The sequence below is a fragment of the Euprymna scolopes genome, chromosome 20 (genome assembly GCF_053919585.1).
Source record: "Euprymna scolopes isolate OS-2025 chromosome 20, ASM5391958v1, whole genome shotgun sequence".
In the NCBI taxonomy this organism is placed as follows: domain Eukaryota; kingdom Metazoa; phylum Mollusca; class Cephalopoda; order Sepiida; family Sepiolidae; genus Euprymna; species Euprymna scolopes.
The window spans coordinates 46,415,687-46,435,757 of NC_136501.1; the positions used below are offsets into that span (position 1 = coordinate 46,415,687).

At 33.7% G+C, this 20,071-nt stretch overlaps 1 protein-coding gene across 1 annotated transcript in view; it reads right to left on the reverse strand.

Annotated features, from left to right (window-relative positions):
- Positions 1 to 20,071, reverse strand: part of LOC145241409 (actin-related protein 5-like) — a 154,267-nt gene that overhangs the window by 78,421 nt on the left and 55,775 nt on the right. The window contains exon 9 of the mRNA XM_080104337.1: positions 16,702 to 16,800. Within this exon, the coding sequence (XP_079960463.1) occupies positions 16,702 to 16,800 (99 nt within the window). The remainder of the gene's footprint in view (positions 1 to 16,701; positions 16,801 to 20,071) is intronic.

Below are 20,071 nucleotides of genomic sequence, written 5' to 3' on the forward strand. Positions count from 1 at the left end.
ATGAGCCGCCCCCTTAAGTAAACACTTCATCAAATCTCCACACTAACGTACTGTACTTGCAATAACCCTTATCCCTGAGTGGCTTCCGGGCCTTAGGGTGTTTTTCATGAAAGATCGGCAAGGGGGAACCAGGAATTGGAGCTCAGACGAGCAAAGACAGGCTCGCAATGTCTCTCCTATGGGAGAGAGGTTGCAGGGAAGAGAAAAGGGCATCCGCCACTAAGCCACAAAATCTATTTTGTACTCTGTCAAGGCAGGATAGAGTGTTTTTAGCAGCTCCTGCCCAAATGTGGCAACAGTACTCTATCCTTGGACGTACTTGGCTTTTATATAAATAGAGAATTGCATCAGCAGTGAGATATCTTCTGGAGCGGTAGAAGAATCCCACCATTTTTCCAGCGACCTTGGCAATAGACATGATGTAGGTGTTCCATTTCAGGTCAGGGGTAAAGGTCAAACCCAGAAGCTTATCAAAGCATGGAGTTTCCCCTAGTCGAGAGCCATCCATTTCAATTGATGCCAGATGGGGATCAGAGTGTTGATGATGTAAAGATAGGAGCTTGGTTTTAAATGCATTAAAAGTAACCAGCTACCTCTTCCCCCACTGTACCACGTGCTCAAGATCAGAGGAGAGAGAATCAGAGAGAACTTTGTCATTTATAACCTTTGATGTGTTGCCATAGATGGTCGTGTCATCAGCATAGATGTCAACAAATAATTTAAGTATGTGTTTTGGGAGATCATTAATGTAGATCAGGAAGAGAGTTGGGCCCAGGATGGACTCCTGAGGGACTCCAGCATTAATACTGAGGGCCTCTGATTTCTGCCCATCAATCACTACTCTTGTGAGCCTACCAGAAAGAAATGATTTAATGATCAAGAAAACATTTCCAGTTATATCGTAGTTGGACATCTTGTGAAATAGGCCCTTATGCCATACTTTATCGAAGGCTTTGGATATGTCAAGAGCAATTGCCCTAGAAAGGAAGCCTTTGTCAAGAGATTCACTAATACTATGAGATATAACTGTTAGCACATCTGCTGTAGATCTAGCAGAACGGAAACCATATGTCACTAAGAAGGTTATTTCTGCTGAGGTAGTTGACTACTTCTCTATTTAATATGTATTCCAGCAACTTACTCATGACACACAGGAGACTTATTGGTCTGTACTGAGAGAGAGACGACTTATCACCTGAATTCTTAAATGCAGGACATACCGATCAGGTTTTCCAGGGTGTTGGGAAGCACTTCTCTTTAAGGCAATGCTTAAACTTTTTTTTAAATATGGGGGCAAGTTCTGGTTGAAGCTTTTTCAGCACTATAATTGGAATGCCGTCAGGTTCAGTTGCTTTACTGGAATCAAGGTTCTTAATTAGCTTGGCGACCTCACGCACAGATATTTGTATGTTGCATAGCGTGTTGTCTGTTATAGGAGGAAATATGGGGAGTTGATGGCCTTTGTCGTATAGGGTAGAATTAGCTGCAAAGTTCTTAGCAAATAGTTTGGTTTTCCAGGGTGTTGGGAAGCACTTCTCTTTAAGGAAACGCTTAAACAGTTTTTTAAATATGGGAGCAAGTTCTGGTTGAAGCTTTTTCAGCACTATAATTGGAATGCCGTGATAATACAATATGGTAGTTTTAACGGAGTAACCTGTAAGCATTTGCTTTAAATGATTCAGGAATCTTAGGTAGGATGACCCCGGTGTGCTTGAGGTATTGTGGTGAATGAGAACTATAGCTATGGTCAAGCATAGACTAGCAAAGATACAGTGACAAGGATGACCATAGACACCCCTGCCCCAATTTTTGAGTGATCTTGTGCCTAATTTTTTGTTTATTACTGTTTTGTTGTAAACTTTTCAGAGTAAATAAAAATATATAACTCAAAGTGTAGTATCTGTTCTTCAGATGCTGTACTTCAATTTCTTGTTCTCTGTCAGTGGAGGAGCAATCCTTCACGACTGAGATAATTTTTAATTTTCGTTTATTTTCTCCCTGTTAAAAAACATGTACTAACTCTGCCCTCATGGGGAGACATTCTAAATAGGAACATTCACTCTGATCGTTACTTTCTATAGCATTCCTTCGACTCTTTAACTTAAATAGATTATCTATTGTTTCTCAGGCAACTACTAATTCATCAGCATATAGCCCGGACAAAACTCTCTGGACAATTAACTGCACTTCTTGTGAACCCAATGCTTACAAGTATAACAAAAGATTGAATTGTATCTGATTCCCTTTTACATAATTTGACCATGGGAACTTTTCTCTTTCTGAAGATTTTTCAACATTTCAACTATGGATCATCATTTTGGTCTCGGTAACATTCACTCTCAGATTTTTACTTTCCATAGCATTCCTCAAAATTTTTAACTTATATAGACTTTCAATTGTTTCACAAGCTAGTACTAAATCATCAAAATCTATAATATAAATCTCACCTGTCTGTCTAAATGTATGTAAGTATGTATATATGTTTGTATGTCTACCTAAAACTTTTGACAGAGGCGACGGATTTTCACAAGATCAGTATCATTTTGAAGCTCGATCCTTCAGATGACAAATATCGAAAAATTGGCAAAAAACATTAATTCCTTCACCCTCAACTGAGCAGTTTTCTACAAGGAGGGGTCGATTTTTGGGAGCCATTTTTGCAAGTCATTGTATCGGTTGGATTGACTTTGCCTAATTTTAACATTCCAAACTTCCAGTCGCGTTATGGAGTAGCGGTAAGATGTCAGATTTTCTTTCACTTTCTTTTCCGCCTTCGCGTCAAGGGTTCGAGCCTGCCTGCCTACTACCACTTTTTTTTTTTTTGCTCAACAAACACCTCCAAACATCTGGGCAACACCGGGCACCCAGGCTAGTCTCTCCCTATTAGATTGTTAAAAACTCTCTAAACAATGTTTCTAAGATATACATGAAAATCAGTGAACTTAATATAAATACTTAATGAACTCCTACTTTAACATAAAATATTTTCTGTCCTCAGTCAGTGGAGGAAAAATCCTTCATGACTGAGACAATTTTAATTTTTTCCTATTCAGAGTACCCCTTTCTTGGAAGTTGGATTTTCTCTGCCCTTGTGAGGAGGCAAGTAAATAGGAACATTAAAGTTGTAACTATGTACTTTTATTTCTAACATGATTTAATTTAGAATATTTCTGTACATTACTAGAACAATCTTCAACTAAATTTAGAATATTTCTGTACATTGCTAGAACTATCTTCAACTAAATTTACAATATTTCTGTACATTACTAGAACAATCTTCAACTAAATTTAGAATATTTCTGTACATTGCTAGAACAATCTTCAACTAAATTTAGAATATTTCTGTACATTGCTAGAACAATCTTCAACTAAATTTAGAATATTTCTGTACATTGCTAGAACAATCTTCGACTAAATTTAGAATATTTCTGTACATTACTAGAACAATCTTCAACTAAATTTAGAATATTTCTGTACATTGCTAGAACAATCTTCAACTAAATTTAGAATATTTCTGTACATTACTAGAACAATCTTCAACTAAATTTAGAATATTTCTGTACATTGCTAGAACAATCTTCGACTAAATTTAGAATATTTCTGTACATTACTAGAACAATCTTCAACTAAATTTAGAATATTTCTGTACATTACTAGAACAATCTTCAACTAAATTTACAATATTTCTGTACATTACTAGAACAATCTTCAACTAAATTTAGAATATTTCTGTACATTACTAGAACAATCTTCGACTAAATTTAGAATATTTCTGTACATTACTAGAACAATCTTCAACTAAATTTAGAATATTTCTGTACATTACTAGAACAATCTTCAACTAAATTTAGAATATTTCTGTACATTACTAGAACAATCTTCAACTAAATTTAGAATATTTCTGTACATTGCTAGAACAATCTTCAACTAAATTTAGAATATTTCTGTACATTACTAGAACAATCTTCAACTAAATTTAGAATATTTCTGTACATTGCTAGAACAATCTTCAACTAAATTTAGAATATTTCTGTACATTACTAGAACAATCTTCGACTAAATTTAGAATATTTCTGTACATTACTAGAACAATCTTCAACTAAATTTAGAATATTTTGTGGATTGCTAGAACAATCTTCAACTAAATTTAGAATATTTCTGTACATTACTAGAACAATCTTCAACTAAATTTACAATATTTCTGTACATTGCTAGAACAATCTTCAACTAAATTTAGAATATTTCTGTACATTACTAGAACAATCTTCGACTAAATTTAGAATATTTCTGTACATTACTAGAACAATCTTCAACTAAATTTAGAATATTTCTGTACATTGCTAGAACAATCTTCGACTAAATTTACAATATTTCGTTACATTACTAGAACAATCTTCAACTAAATTTAGAATATTTTGTGGATTGCTAGAACAATCTTCAACTAAATTTAGAATATTTCTGTACATTACTAGAACAATCTTCAACTAAATTTAGAATATTTTGTGCAGTGGTTGATGCTACACTAAGTTAATTTGTCCTTAGTCAATCAACGAAAACTAAGGCAATTTATTTATTTTTTTACCCTGATCAAGAGTGCCCCTTTCTGGAGAGCTGAATAGTCTCCTACATTAAAAACGACCTTGTCACATTTTGTTCTCATGGAGAAGAAAAATAATAAGGTTTAATGGAAATTATTTTTCATATAACGAATGAAAGAAATGTTTGAAAGAAGCAAAACATTATAAACGAGTAAATATATATGCTGCTTCCAGTCACACATTTTTGCTAGCCGGGGAAAATATGAGAGGCAAGTACTACATCATCAGTATCTCGTCTAGTCAGATTGTACAAAACTCCTTGGACAATGCTTCTAACACACAAATGAAAATCAATGAACTCAATATAGATAACCCAATGAACTCCTGCTTTAACATTAAAACTGTAACTTCGGGCCAGGATCAAAGTGTAGCATCTGTTCTGCAAATGCTGCACTTAAGGTAATGTGTACCAGTCAATGGAGGGGAAACCCTCTATACTGGGACAATTATTATTTTTGGTAACCAGAGTGTCCCCTTTTTGCCTACTTTTAGGGGAGCTGGTTTTTACCCCACATTAAAAACGGCCTTGTGCCTAATTTGCTTTGGTGGGGAAGCAAATAAATACATTAAAACTGTAACTATATGTGCTGTTAATTCTAACACGACTATTTTTGTACATTCCTAGAACAATTTTCACCATCAACTTAATTTAGAATATTTGTGCTGTGGTTTAATGAACGTTATTTTTCAGATAATGAAGTAGCAAAAGATAAAATGTATAAAAATGCTGTCCAAAAAGGTGCAAAATATCATAAACTAGCAGGTGTACCTGGTGTTTCCCAGTATTAAACATAACATTGAATTCATTTAAAAAAAAAAATGAAGAAAAAAAAACTAAGATATATGCATGTAAGTATTATGTTTTTCTAAACAGTTCATTTCTTGTAAGTAAAAAAAAAAAAAAATACTCAAGTTGAGATCAAAACCAAAACCGAAAGACAGCAAGTCAAGTATGACAACCATTAGGCCAGCTTGTCACAATCTTTAAAAAGTGTTTTCAAACCTACTTATTCTTAACATAAACTTTCATGTGAATTATTCGCACATGCACAGTCGTGAAACAGTTGACAAACAGATAAAAATCTGATGAACTTCAAGTTCCAATTTTTCAATTTTGACCCCTTAGCAGCCATTTTTTCCAGATGAAAATCGATTAAAAAGTTTTCCACATGTCTGAATATCCTATATACCAGATTTCAAGTCTGTAAATCAAAGATTTGTTGAGTATATAGGTTGAGAGTTGCCCTCACACACATTCTCACTTTTTATAGATATATAGACTAGTAAGTATATGCTCTTTTTGGTCACACATTTTTTTCTAGCCTAGCAAAATTTCATCGTGAATAAACACTTACTACACTGATTCCCAGAGGAAGAGTTAATGACTTAGAGATGAGAGAATGATCTCATGACAGCAAAACAGATACTGCATTACTACTTCCCTTAAAGGAGGATGTAATACAAGGGAGTATTACACCCCCCCCACATACACATACCTCTATAAAAAAGAAGACAGTAATTCTGTGAAAGTGCACTACACTACGCTATGCACTTTCATCAAAAGATGATACAATAAGAAATTAAATCAGTTTTTTTTTCATCCATTTAAAAATGTTTATGCATAAAAACATTTTATGATACCTTGGTATTTTGAATAAGATCAAAATGTAGTATCTGTCCTCAGCATGCAAGCAGTATCAACAGTTTTACTATAGATTAAAATATTTCATATGTATAAGACAATGCAAAATTATAATGATATACTAGCAGGCTGCTTGTTGTTGCCAGGTCATAACATAAGCTTAAATATGATATTTTAATTTATGCAGATTGTGTATTTATTATTATAGAGCAATGTCTTCATTGATCATTATATTGCACCCAATATATATAGCAATGATTTCAAAAGTTAAAAAAAAGAAAATGACTTCAGTGCCATCAGCTGAAATCGAAACCAAAGCATTCAACGCCCAAGCCTTAATCGTTATTTAATGTTTCAGTCTTTGCCATTACTGTCTGAGCCATCAACCGATGAATAAAAAAGGCTAAACATTAAGCTAAAAATGTACATGTACACATGCTCAGAAGTTAGTCAATTTACACCTGCCAAGGTCAATTGTTTTTTTTTTTCAATTTGGATCCTCTTTTACAGGCTAAAAACTAAATCAAAAGTATTCTGGAGCCCCAACTATCCTATATATCAAGTTTCAAGTCTGTAGACCAAATATTCAGAGGTAGAGCAATTTCACACACATGCAAACTGACAAGGTCACTTTATATATATATATATATATATATATATATATATATATATATATATATATATATATATATAAACATGTCAGTATGCTAGAATGTTTTCATCCTAAATTCTATGCAATTATGCATAAAAAGAAAAAACAATTATGCATAAAAAGAAAAACAATTATGCATAAAAAGAAAAAACAATTATGCATAAAAAGAAAAACAATTATGCATAAAAAGAAAAAACAATTATGCATAAAAAGAATTAACAATTATGCATAAAAAGAATTAACAATTATGCATAAAAAGAAAAAACAATTATGCATAAAAAGAAAAAACAATTATGCATAAAAAGAAAAACAATTATGCATAAAAAGAAAAAACAATTATGCATAAAAAGAAAAAACAATTATGCATAAAAAGAAAAAACAATTATGCATAAAAAGAAAAAACAATTATGCATAAAAAGAAAAAACAATTATGCATAAAAAGAATTAACAATTATGCATAAAAAGAAAAAACAATTATGCATAAAAAGAAAAAACAATTATGCATAAAAAGAAAAAACAATTATGCATAAAAAGAAAAAACAATTATGCATAAAAAGAAAAACAATTATGCATAAAAAGAAAAAACAATTATGCATAAAAAGAATTAACAATTATGCATAAAAAGAAAAAACAATTATGCATAAAAAGAAAAACAATTATGCATAAAAAGAAAAAACAATTATGCATAAAAAGAATTAACAATTATGCATAAAAAGAAAAAACAATTATGCATAAAAAGAAAAAACAATTATACATAAAAAGAAAAAACAATTATGCATAAAAAGAAAAAACAATTATGCATAAAAAGAAAAAACAATTATGCATAAAAAGAAAAAACAATTATGCATAAAAAGAAAAAAAAATTATGCATAAAAAGAATTAACAATTATGCATAAAAAGAATTAACAATTATGCATAAAAAGAAAAAACAATTATGCATAAAAAGAAAAAACAATTATGCATAAAAAGAAAAAACAATTATGCATAAAAAGAAAAAACAATTATGCATAAAAAGAAAAAACAATTATGCATAAAAAGAAAAAACAATTATGCATAAAAAGAAAAAACAATTATGCATAAAAAGAAAAAACAATTATGCATAAAAAGAAAAAACAATTATGCATAAAAAGAAAAAACAATTATGCATAAAAAGAAAAAACAATTATGCATAAAAAGAAAAAACAATTATGCATAAAAAGAAAAAACAGTTAAATGAAACCAATCATCTAATAAGAAACCATAAAAATAAATAATTAATTAATGAACGCTCATTTTTCAAAATAATGTGAAAATTGGTTAACCTTCATGAAGTAGCAGGTCACCTGGCGTTACCCGGTCGTAAGATACACTTAAATATGATATTTTAATTCATGCAAATTACAGATTTATTATTATAGAGACAATTCATTATCGATTATTAAATTGAACCTAATGTATAGTAATGAGATCAAAACTAAAAAAATATATATATGACTTGGGTGCCATCAGTTAGAATCAAAACCAAAATATACAACTCTCCACACCTTAACCTGTCATCCCTTTTCTAAAAGTAATTGCCTGATTGTCAAAGACAAGATGCAAGCAAGCAAGGTCGATAGAGTTTTATAATTATATAGATTACATATTAATTTATTACATCATTATTATATAGATTACTATTAGATAGATTACATAATATTAATTTATTAGAAACCATGTATAAAATGAACATGCAAATTAAGAAGACCTAAACATGTTTTTGGTATTTGCAGCGTACTATATAAATAGTATTACAAAATATTATGCTGTATCATAGAATTAAATAAGCGCAAGCTGTTTTGATATTAATATAGTTAAAAGATAGAAAAAACACTTCCACTTTTATTCAGAAGATACATAATTCTGCTAATGTTTGGGAACAGTCCTATGACACAAAACCGATACTACACTAAACCATCTCCATTAAAAGATAATACAATAATGGATTCACTTTTTTTCTTTTATTCGTTTAAAAATGTCTCACCATAAACAGATTGCTTTTATGGTTCCTTGGCCTTAGAGGAAAGTATAGGTATCCTAGCGACATCAAGCATTTTATTTGTATCATTTGGATTCATCGAACTACTGTTCTCATCTTGAGTGTGATTTTCATGTTTCATAAGGACCCGTGGCGCAGTGATTAGAGTACTTGGAAAAATTCAATTTTTTTTTTTTTTTTTTTTACACGGTGGTCACCACTTATACAAGGCCCGGAAGCCACTCAGGGATAAGGGTTATTGCAAGTACAGTACGTTAGTGTGGAGATTTGATGAAGTGTTTACTCAAGGGGGCGGTTCATTAGGAATTTGTTAATGTTGGACTTGAAGACATCCAAGTTGTAGTCAGATGGGAAGCAGGCAGATGGAACAGAGTTCCACAGGCGTGCAGTTCTAAGAAAGAAGCTTTGTTCATGGAATCCACGTTTTGATTTAGGCACAGATAAAGAGTGGGGGAAATTTTTCACAGTGGATTCAGCTAGACGGGTGTTTTTCGTGAAAGATTGGCGAGGGGGGGGACCAGAGATTGGAGTTCAGACGAGCACCTGCCATAAAAATAACGATAAAACAAGGATAGGCTCACAACGTCTCTTCTGTGGGAGAGAGGTTGCAGGGTAGAGAAAAGAGCATCCCCCACTAAGCCACAAAGTCTATTTTGTACTCTGTCAAGGTAGGATAGGCTGTTTTAGCAGCTCCTGCCCAGATATGGCAGCAGTATTCCATCCTTGGACGTAATTGTAACAGTGATATTCTCCAGAAGATTGAAGGTTCAATTCTTAGTGTGAGCGACCAAAAAATACAATTGTGAATTACTTAGGACCTTTATCCAGTCATGGCTGACAGAACAAGAGCATGCTACCCCCATGAAGTAAATAAAGGGTTCTGTTTGAAATCCTGTCCAAATTCCCTAGTCCGACAGAAACATTCCTGAGTTCGATAAAGATACATCTTAAGAAGATCAAAGGTTACATCAACCGAAACATTGTGAAAATCACACTCAAGATGAGAACAGTAGCCCGATGAATCCAAATAATATGAATAATCAATCATCTCAAAAATTAAGAAACATCAAACATTTTACTATCGACGAAAATATCGCATATGTATAATAAAATATGACAATGCAAAATTACAACTGTATGTTACGGAATATTAATTTAAAACCGTTTATAAAATAAATATACAAATTAAAAAGACCTAACAGTGTTTGTGGGTGTTCTCAAAATACTATATATACAAGCACAATCGCGTTGACATAGATTCTCATCAGATCACTGAAGTTAAGCAACGTTGAGCCTGGTGAGTATCATATGGGTGACCATTTACGAATTTTAGGTGCTGTATGTGCTCTTCACTTATCTCAGCAGCGTTTCCAGTCGTCCTGAACCTCCACTTGCCACTGGTATTTAACAATGTCGACTCAAGAGAGGTGTGGTTGGGGATTGCACAACTCTTGCCACAAATATTTCATGCGCAGTCACCCTTACAGTTGGTATAATAGTCTGTCAAGACTGAAGGAAGCTACCATATATACCAGACATTCCAAAAGTAATACCTTTTATTTTTTATTCCACCTGAATGGATCAGAAGGGATTGAAAATTGCATTGTTATGATGACTGAACTCATGCATTAATGACCTGAAAGTTTCATCTCTCTATTGCAGATATTGATGGTGTGAGACTTTAAGACAGCAACCCTTGTCATAGACATGCATCAGAAGCAGAGTTACTGAATTCTTCCATGAAAAAAAATAATTGAAGTGATTAACATTCACCGGCACCTGTTAAATGCTTACGAAGCCGATGCAGTTGATGTCAGCACAGTTGGGAGATGGGTTCATCGATTTCAAAGTGACAACAGAGATGTAAGTAACAAAGTACGCTCCAGACTTTAACGACTGAGGCATCGTTCAGCGCTTGCAAAAGTGCATTGAGAATGGTGGTGACTATGTAGAAAAATAACTTCCAGAGCACAAAATGGTTGCTCATTTTAATGGTACCACTCCCATAGCTCTCCAACACTTTAGTTTTTGAGTTAAATATAGAAGGCCTTACTTTTGAAACAACCTTCATTTACAGTTGTAGAAAATCTAATATTATATCATAGAGTTGAATACACACAACCCGTTTTGATGCTAATATAGTTAGAATAGATGGCAATTAGATTAACTGTTATTAACCAGTGTTGTCCGAGAGTCTTTAGTTTCATTTTTTCTATTATTTTTTTTCTTTATTCTTACAAGACACTCACCACTTATCAAGATGTTATATATCCACTGCACCTGATCGTCAAATGTGTTTTTCAGGCTATATAACTTCTAAAAATAAACCTTTGTCATTTTCTCGATATATACACTCGGCTGCGATAATAAAACACACACAGCTGGTTATAAAAATATTTTGTTTATTCAAAATAACCTTTTCAAGTTTCCGAATGATATATATATTTTGACATTAGTGACAGCACGCAGGGCAGTGTGGTGTGTTCTTGTAGTGGAGAAAAAGTGTGCTGCTTCTTGCCATCATGGTCGCTCTTCCACTCTCTGTTGTCTACCATCTCTTTTATTGGCCCAGATGACATTAACATTCCAACATGCATTGTCTTGAAATGTGGGTCAATCTTGCTGACCCAATCTCCAGGGATTCTACGTCCCACATTTTAACCTCTTTGACATCATCCCTGGGCATCCACATTCAAGCTTCTGACCGATTTTTATTTTGACATCATCTGGATTATCTAAGAAAAGCCTGTTTTTTTTTAATTTTTTTTTTTAAATAGGATTTTGAAATTTTAATTTAATTGTTATGGTATCTTTCAATCATTAAATTGAATCAAACTATTATAACACTATAACTAATTTTGTTCGGTTAAAACGTCTGTATAAAATTATTAAATCCAAAAGTTTTAATTTTAAAGCCAAAAATTACTATTTGGCAGTTTAAATGCTTCCAAATTCCTTTCAAATTTTGAAGTGTCACAAAGTTATTTATTCTTCCTTTTTTTTTTAAACTAATAATAAAAGATTAAAATGATTGACTTATTTAAAAAGACAAAATGAAATACTTTATGTTTATATATATATAGGATTTTTAAGAGGTTATTTTTGGTACTCTATTGCAATTTTAGTAAATAAACAATTAATAGCAAATCTTAGAAAAATAAATGCACAAGTCATTTGGAGTCGAGAGAGATTAATAAACAGACTTATGAGAGATAAAAACATGATTAAAAATCAGAGAATTATTCAATTTAAATAAAATTTCAAAATTTATTCAATAATTAAAAAAAAAATACAAGTGTTTAAATTTAACATTAAGACAATTTTAAAGAGAGGCAGAGTGATAGAATTTAAATGTGGGTCAAATTAACAGATGGGCAGAAAGGATTTTTTTAAAGAATACTAGCAGGGCTACCTGGTATTGACCGGGCCATATAAAAAGAAAATACAGTGTGACTACATTTGCTAAATGAATTTTGTTTTAATTATTTTTATTGTGCAATAATTTATATCAGTTCAAAAAAAAATCTAATGATGTTGGCCACTGCTACAAATTCAGAATAGGGGTATGTAAGCAAGAAAAAAGTTTTAAGCAGTTACCATTTTAAAATAATGTGATTTATGTAAGTAATATTCCATGTATTTAATAGTAATCTGATCTTTAAATCAACCGCTGATAAAAAAAATCTCTCTGATTAGTTGCTTTGAGCCAAGTAATAATACAAAATACAAAAAATATTTTTTAAAATCTTTTAACCCTGTTTAAATTCAAAAGCTTACCAAAAGAAAGATTTTCAAAAATATGTTTAAAATAAAACATCGGTCATAAGGTGGGTGCGAACACGAATGCAAAAACAAATATTTCTCAATCAACATCCTAACCCATTGGGCCACGGTCATACCATGATGTTGCAAATTTATGTAGTTAACATAAAAACAATTTCTTCGTTTCTTTTTCTCTCTTAGTTTTCCTCTCTGTCCTGCTCTAAGCAAGTCTAACGATCTAGTCCACAAATCCCAAAACTCCATTATGACAAGTTTCAATAAAAAATACACGATTAAACCCGGATCTCCAACTTCCAACATAGACCCCTACTACCATGTCTCCTCCAACATCAGGGGTCTACGTTCTAACCTTCCAGAGGTTAAAACTCAATTACAGGAGACTAAACCAGACCTATTATTTCTAAGTGAAACCGGCATTGGACAGACTATTTCCCTAGATGAGTTCGTAATTAAAGGATACTCTAACTTAACTTCCAAATCTTACCCCCAAGATCGCCATGGGCATGGAATATGTGCCTATATTAAAGATGGCTTTCCATGTGGTAGGGACATCTCCAGAGAAGATCTTGACTTACCCTATATGTGCTTCCAGGTTGCACTAGCTCACACTACTGCGTTTATATTTAATCTCTATCGCCCCCACAACAGCGGAGTTACTATCTTTAAAAGCATATCTGAGAAAATTGACCACATCCTATCTGCTTATCTTTCAGCTAACATTCACGTATGTGGAGACTTCAATGTTCACAATGTGGAATGGTTAACCCACTCAAACAAGACCGATGATGAGGGAAGGTTTTGTCATGATTTCTCCACTGATTATGACCTCAATCAGATTGTTCACGAACCCACCCGTGTGCCCAACACTGACGGCCAGTATGCGAGTTTTCTAGACCTTTTTCTCACAACTTGCCCAGAACTATGTTCAGTTTCCGTTCTGTCTTCTCTTGGATCTTCCAACCACTCTGTTGTATCAATTAAAATAAAAATGAAATGTAATAAGTCCCCAGACGTACCTCTCCATCGTACAGTATATCAATACACTATGGCTGACTGGGATAGCTTCTGTACATTTATATCAGATCTACCTCTGCGTTCCATGCTTAAAAAGGATGTGTCCTCTATAGTATCAGACCTAACGGAATGGTTAATTGTAGGTACAGACCGTTTCATATCCTCGAAAAAGTTCCAGCAAAAACCTAACAGCCAGCCATGGTTCTCTCCAGAATGTGCTACTGCCATCGCGCACAGAAATCACTTTTTCCATTGCTTCCAACGTAACAGATGTATTGAAACTAAAGCCGCTTTCAGGACTGCCAGCAACCATTGTAAGAAAGTAATAAAGAACGCAAGAGAGATGTATGCTCAGTCCGTCAAGTCCAAAGTAGCTGAGCAGTGGCTTGGTTCCCACCAGTTTTAGCAAATAGCAAACAGAATCCTGAACAGAAGCGTGTGCTCTATCCCAACTATTATCAATGGACCTGAGGTAATCTCGTCAGCATCAGACAAAGCCAAACTATTTGTCAAGAACTTTCAATATTTCCTCCTGTATCAGAAAACACACTATGTGATATACAAATATCTGTTCGTGATGTTGCCAAGCTAATCAAAAACCTTGATTCCAGTAAAGCAACCGGCCCTGATCGTATTCCAATTATAGTGCTCAAAAAACTTCAACCAGAACTAGCATCCATACTTACAAAACTGTTTAAACCTTGTCTTAAGGAAAATTGCTTCCCATCACCCTAGAAAATCTCATCAGTATACCCTGTATTTAAGAATTCAGGTGATCGCTCATCTCCCTTTCAGTACAAGCCAATAAGTCTCCTGTGCATCATGAGTAAGTTGCTGGAATCTGTGTTAAATAGAGAAGTAATCAACCATCTCAGCAAAAATAACCTTCTTAGTGACACACAATATGGTTTCCGTTCTGCTAGATCTATAGCAGATGTGCTTACAGTTATATCTCATAGGATTAGTGAATCGATCGACAGAGGCAACTTTTCTAGGGCAATTGCTCTTGACATATCAAAGGCCTTTGATAGGGTATGGCATAAAGGTCTACTTCACAAGATCTCTAGCTATGGTATAGCTGGAAATGTCTTCTCAATTATTAAATCATTTCTCTCTGATAGGTTCATAAGAGTAGTAGTTGATGGGCAGAAGTCAGAAGCTCACAGTATTAATGCTAGAGTCCCTTGGGGTTCCATCCTGGGCCCAACTCTCTTCCTAATTTGCATTAATGATCTTCCAAATCACATCCTTACATCATTCGTAGACATTTATGCTGATGACACTACCACCTATGGTAGCACGTCTAAGACCGTAAACGACCAAGTTCTCTCTGATTCTCTCTCCCCTGGTCTTGAGCACGTGGTACAATGGGGAAAGGAGTGGCTGGTTACTTTTAATGCATCTAAAACCAAGCTTCTATCTTTACATCATCAACGTTCTGATCCCAATCTGGCATCAATTAAAATGAATCGCTCTCATCTTGAGGAGGCCTCATGTTTTAACAAGCTTCTGGGTTTGACCTTTACTTCTAATCTGAAATGGAACATGTACATTAAATCTGTTGCCAAGGCCGCTGGAAAAATGGTGGGATCCTGCTATCAATCCAGTAGATATCTCACTGCTGATGCAATTCTCTATCTATATAAGAGCCAGGTATGTCCAAGGATGGAGTACTGTTGCCACATTTGGGAAGGAGCTGCTAGAAAGGACTTGTCCTGCCTTGATAGAGTTCAAAATAGACTTCATAGCCTCGTAGGAGATGTCCTTTTCTCTTCTCTGCAACTTCTATCTCATAAAAGAGATGTTGTGAGTTTGTCTCTGCTTCATCGTTATTTTCATGGCAAGTGTTCGACTGAGCTTCAATCTATGGTCCCCCCACGCCAAACTTTCACAAGAAACACTCATCTAGTTGAAAACACTATCAATAATTCCCGCAACTCTTTATCTGTGCCTAAACCTAAATGTAGATTCCATGAAAAAAGCTTCTTTCTTAGAACTGCACGCCTGTGAAACTGTCTTCCGTTCTCTTGTTTTCCAGCTGACTACAATCTGATTGTCTTCAAGTCCAATGTAAACAAGTTCTTGATAAGCCATTCCATATAATTTAACAAATTTACCGAACTTCTATTACTAACAATTACTATATTGTCCAATTGACTACTGTACACTCTTAACCCTTATCCTCAAGTGATCTCTGGGCCTTGATAAGTGGTGATGCCTATGTATAAAAAAAAACAAAAAAAACAAGCAGTTCCTGTATGCACAGATGCTAAAATCGTTTAGAAAGAAATGATTTTATGTGACCCCCCCCCCACGCATCAGATTCTGCAGTCGTTAAGTTAGAAAAAAATTAATACTTTGTTCTAAATTTCACATATTATGCGTCCGAGTCCCTGCCCTTTAAGACGTTACCAGAATCATTTTTATCCACTTTAGATTTTAGCAAGACATACAAACACACATACATATGTACATTTACACTAACAGACATTTGCCTTTTATATAAATACAGGGTTATTGTTAAGTGATTTCCTATGATCCCACAATTTAATTAATATAACGATATTTTGAGTAGCATCCATATATTTTTCTTCTCATCAACTGTCTTTCTCTCCCAACCTTTTTTGCTCTTAACTATCAACAATCTTACTTCATTAAAAGCAAAAAAAAAAAAAAAATTATTCCTTACTCCTCTTTTTCCTTCCCATAATTCTTCATTTCCCTCATCTATCTCTTCGAATCTTTACAGATTCTTCATAAAAGAAGACTATTTTTCACCATCATGATGTTTTCCATGCAGTGAATAAAGTAAATGAGATCAAAGTGATTTAAGATTCTGTGTTGTTTTCTTTCATATAAAAGCACAAAATAAACGAAGAAAAGAGAGCTCCACAAGGAGTTACTTGCCCCTTTTTTTCTTTTAAAAATGAAGACATATTTTATTTTGTTTTACATTGGGACAAAACAAAAATCTTTTAGAAATAAAACTACTTACTTTTTCAAGCCTTCTTTTCGCATTGATTTCTTTGAGTCTTAAAATATGTTGCTCGCGCCTTTCCTTTTGTTGCTCGAGTGTCACTTGATTGTTTGCTGCCTGCAAAGAACAAATGAAAAATAAACATTCACGGAAGGAGTTTACAAAAATCTATTTTCATACTGTCATATTTCTATCATAAAACCATGTCATCTCCTGCTCGACAACATCACCAACGTCAGCGTTGTGTGTCGTGGATTTCTTCTCCTTCCTCTTCTCTTCTGGTCATGCTATCGAGGGGGTGCACAACACAGGTTCATAACTACAAAATAATAAAATAAAACAAGACACAAACTCCTGCACATTCTGCAATATCAATTGTACTATGTGCATGTGTAACACCACTGACACTCTGAACACTAAGGTCCCCATCTATGTCTTCTGTCAAAGCCATGTTTGTCAGTTATCATCAGTTTATCTGGAAGGAGTTTACAAAGATTTGTGATCATACTGTTGCATTTCAACCTTGTACTGTACATGCATAAAATAAACAAATTTTTTATTACAAAAACACTTAAAAATTAATAAACTGTATTCCTATCTTGGTTGTTGCAAGTTTTTCTTATGCACGCTTCTGTCTTACAAGTGACAACAGTAGCAGCGGCAACCACTACAAGCCACCATAACAATTTTGAATCTAGGTTTAATTTCTAAGCTGGAAACTGATTGGTGAAAGCATTTAACTGTCTTTCCAGTGCATCCAATCAAAGTTCATCTCTCATGAGTTGAGCATGTGATAGGATATTATAAAAGGGATAGCCCCGTTTACTTCCTTCTTTTACCCACTAGATAGGACTGTGTACAGTATAATCACATTGACACAACGGTTCCCGCTGGATCACCAAAGTTAAGCAACGTCAAACCTGTCAGTACTAAATGGGTGACCATTTGGGACTTCCAGGTGCTGTATGTGCTCTCTGCTTATTTCAGCATTGTTTCCAGTCATCCTGGATTTCTCCTTGCCTCTGGATGCAAATAGTGCCATTCAGGAGAGGTGTGGTTGGAGATTACACAACCGTTGCCTCACAATTACACACGCAGCTACCCCTACAGGTGGTATCCTTTGTCTTTCAAGACTGAACGGAGGCATCTAGACAGGACTGACAGCAACTCATCCACATTGCTCGAACCAGCCATAAAACTTTCTCTTGATCTGCAACCTTCCAACCAAGCTCATGGGCTCTGGTGTTAACAATACCTAAGAATCCAACATGGTTACTGATGCACATATGACCTCCATGTAGTGTAGATATACAGCTTGATTATGCAATGGTTATTGAAAAAGTAAGAGTATTTAAAATCTGGGAAGGCTAGTTTTTACTGACTCCAATGATGATGACCTATGTGAGAACTCCTAGTGAGTAATAATGATGACACAATGATATATACACAAAAAAAAACCAAAAAACTTAAGGAGACATGCGTTGATTTAATCAACTTCATATGATGAAAATGGCAACAGGACAGTCTGAAATTGGGCTCGTTGGAATGCGTACAGAGGATTGTGTAAAGAAGGGAAGATGAAAAGACTCTTGTGCTTGCCAACTAGTGATAGAAAAGAGACTTTGAAAAGTTGACGACTATTACAGCCAAAGTCTTACAGCCAATTTAACACCATATCAACCCAAAGAGGAACATTAACATCTTACAGCATTATTATAATAATGATAATAATATCTTTATAATAAAATAAAGTGATTTTTTCCCCTATTTCATTGACAATTATAGCTTTTTATCAAAAGCTGCGTATGCTTCGACAGCCATTTAGATGCACATTTTTGTAAAATATACATTTATTTTATTCACTTTGAATAATTTTTACATTTTTTTCTGGCTTGACAGCTTCTAACAGTCATTCATAATAGGAAATTTGAGGAATTTTCACTCTTATGGTCAGATCTATTAGTGGCATCAATGTACACAGAGAAATCTTCTTTATAATTATTGCTTTATTTTTTTTGTTTTTTATCATGCCACTATCTGTTAGCTACTCTATATTTTCCTAAATACAAAATGCTCCTTTCATCAGCATTTTCTGAGGAGCCTGTTAATTGGCTTTTCCAAAACTTCCTTTCACATTCTAGATTGACAGAATAAATTAATAATAGATTGACATTCAAAGAACACAGAGCAGTCTTTATAATCATTCCAAAAAAATGTTCATTAACACTCGGATACATTATTCATATTTTGCACTCTTTTCATTAAATTTCTTTTAATTAAATTTCATTTAAATTTTTTTTTTAAATCATGTGATTCATGTAATCAAAAAAATTGCTTCCCGGGTCTCATCAGGTACATGAAACTAATTATTTTACTTTCTAGTTATCCTCGTCAAATATCAATTTTTATGAGAGTGGTAGAATACCAAAATTTGCATTTTCAAACGCACAGTGGACTTCAGCATCATATGCACAACTGCTAACAAATAGTCCCTGCAATTAGTCTCATAAAAAATCCCATTTTCTTTTTTGCTTTTTTTTTTTTTTGTTACATTCTATTTCATATCTTTTGCATAACAAAATTTTGCTTTGCAGACAACCTTAGTCACATTTTACAACTAATTTTGCTTTTTGCAGACATACAAACATTGGATAGAAATTAAGAATTGATAACAAACAACAGCATTTTTTCATTCTTGGAATAACAGAATATATTTTGCACGATCAGTTTTTGCCTGCCGTACCATCTGCTTACCAACTAAAAATTTTGCTGTCTGTTGACATGATGAGAAAAAAATGTTGCAGTTGTTTATTTGGATCTACGATTGAAACAGTTTTTTATTTTTTTATTTATTTATTTCTTGCTACTTCTGTATTTACTGACTCGTATTTCCGTGCATATCCTGGCAGCTGACGTAAACTATTTCATATTCAGGCACAAATATTACTTAGCATGTTTTCAGGACAACCCATGTAAAACTTTGTAGTCAATGCTTCTCAGACATAAATGGAAAGCAACAGACTCAATACAAATTCCTGATGTCGTGGTATATTAGTAAATAGGTATGCAAGATGAGCAAACATGAAAAACATAGTAGCTTATATAAGCTACTCTCTTTCCTTTTCCATTCCTTCAATTTACCTGTTCCAGTTCTTTTATTAGCAAAAAAAAAAAATATTACAGAAGTACACGTCATGTGTGATTGCTATGAATCGCAGTATTTACTTTCTTCCCACCACTTAAAAATGTGACACAAGTTAAGGTAGGCGGGGATAGTTACACCAACACTTCTAAAAGAGAACTAAGGCCTATTAAAAATTGCCTGGGCAGCCCTGTCAAGATCCCCCTGGTCAAGGTGCCTCAAGCAGTAAGCAATAAATTTACTCCA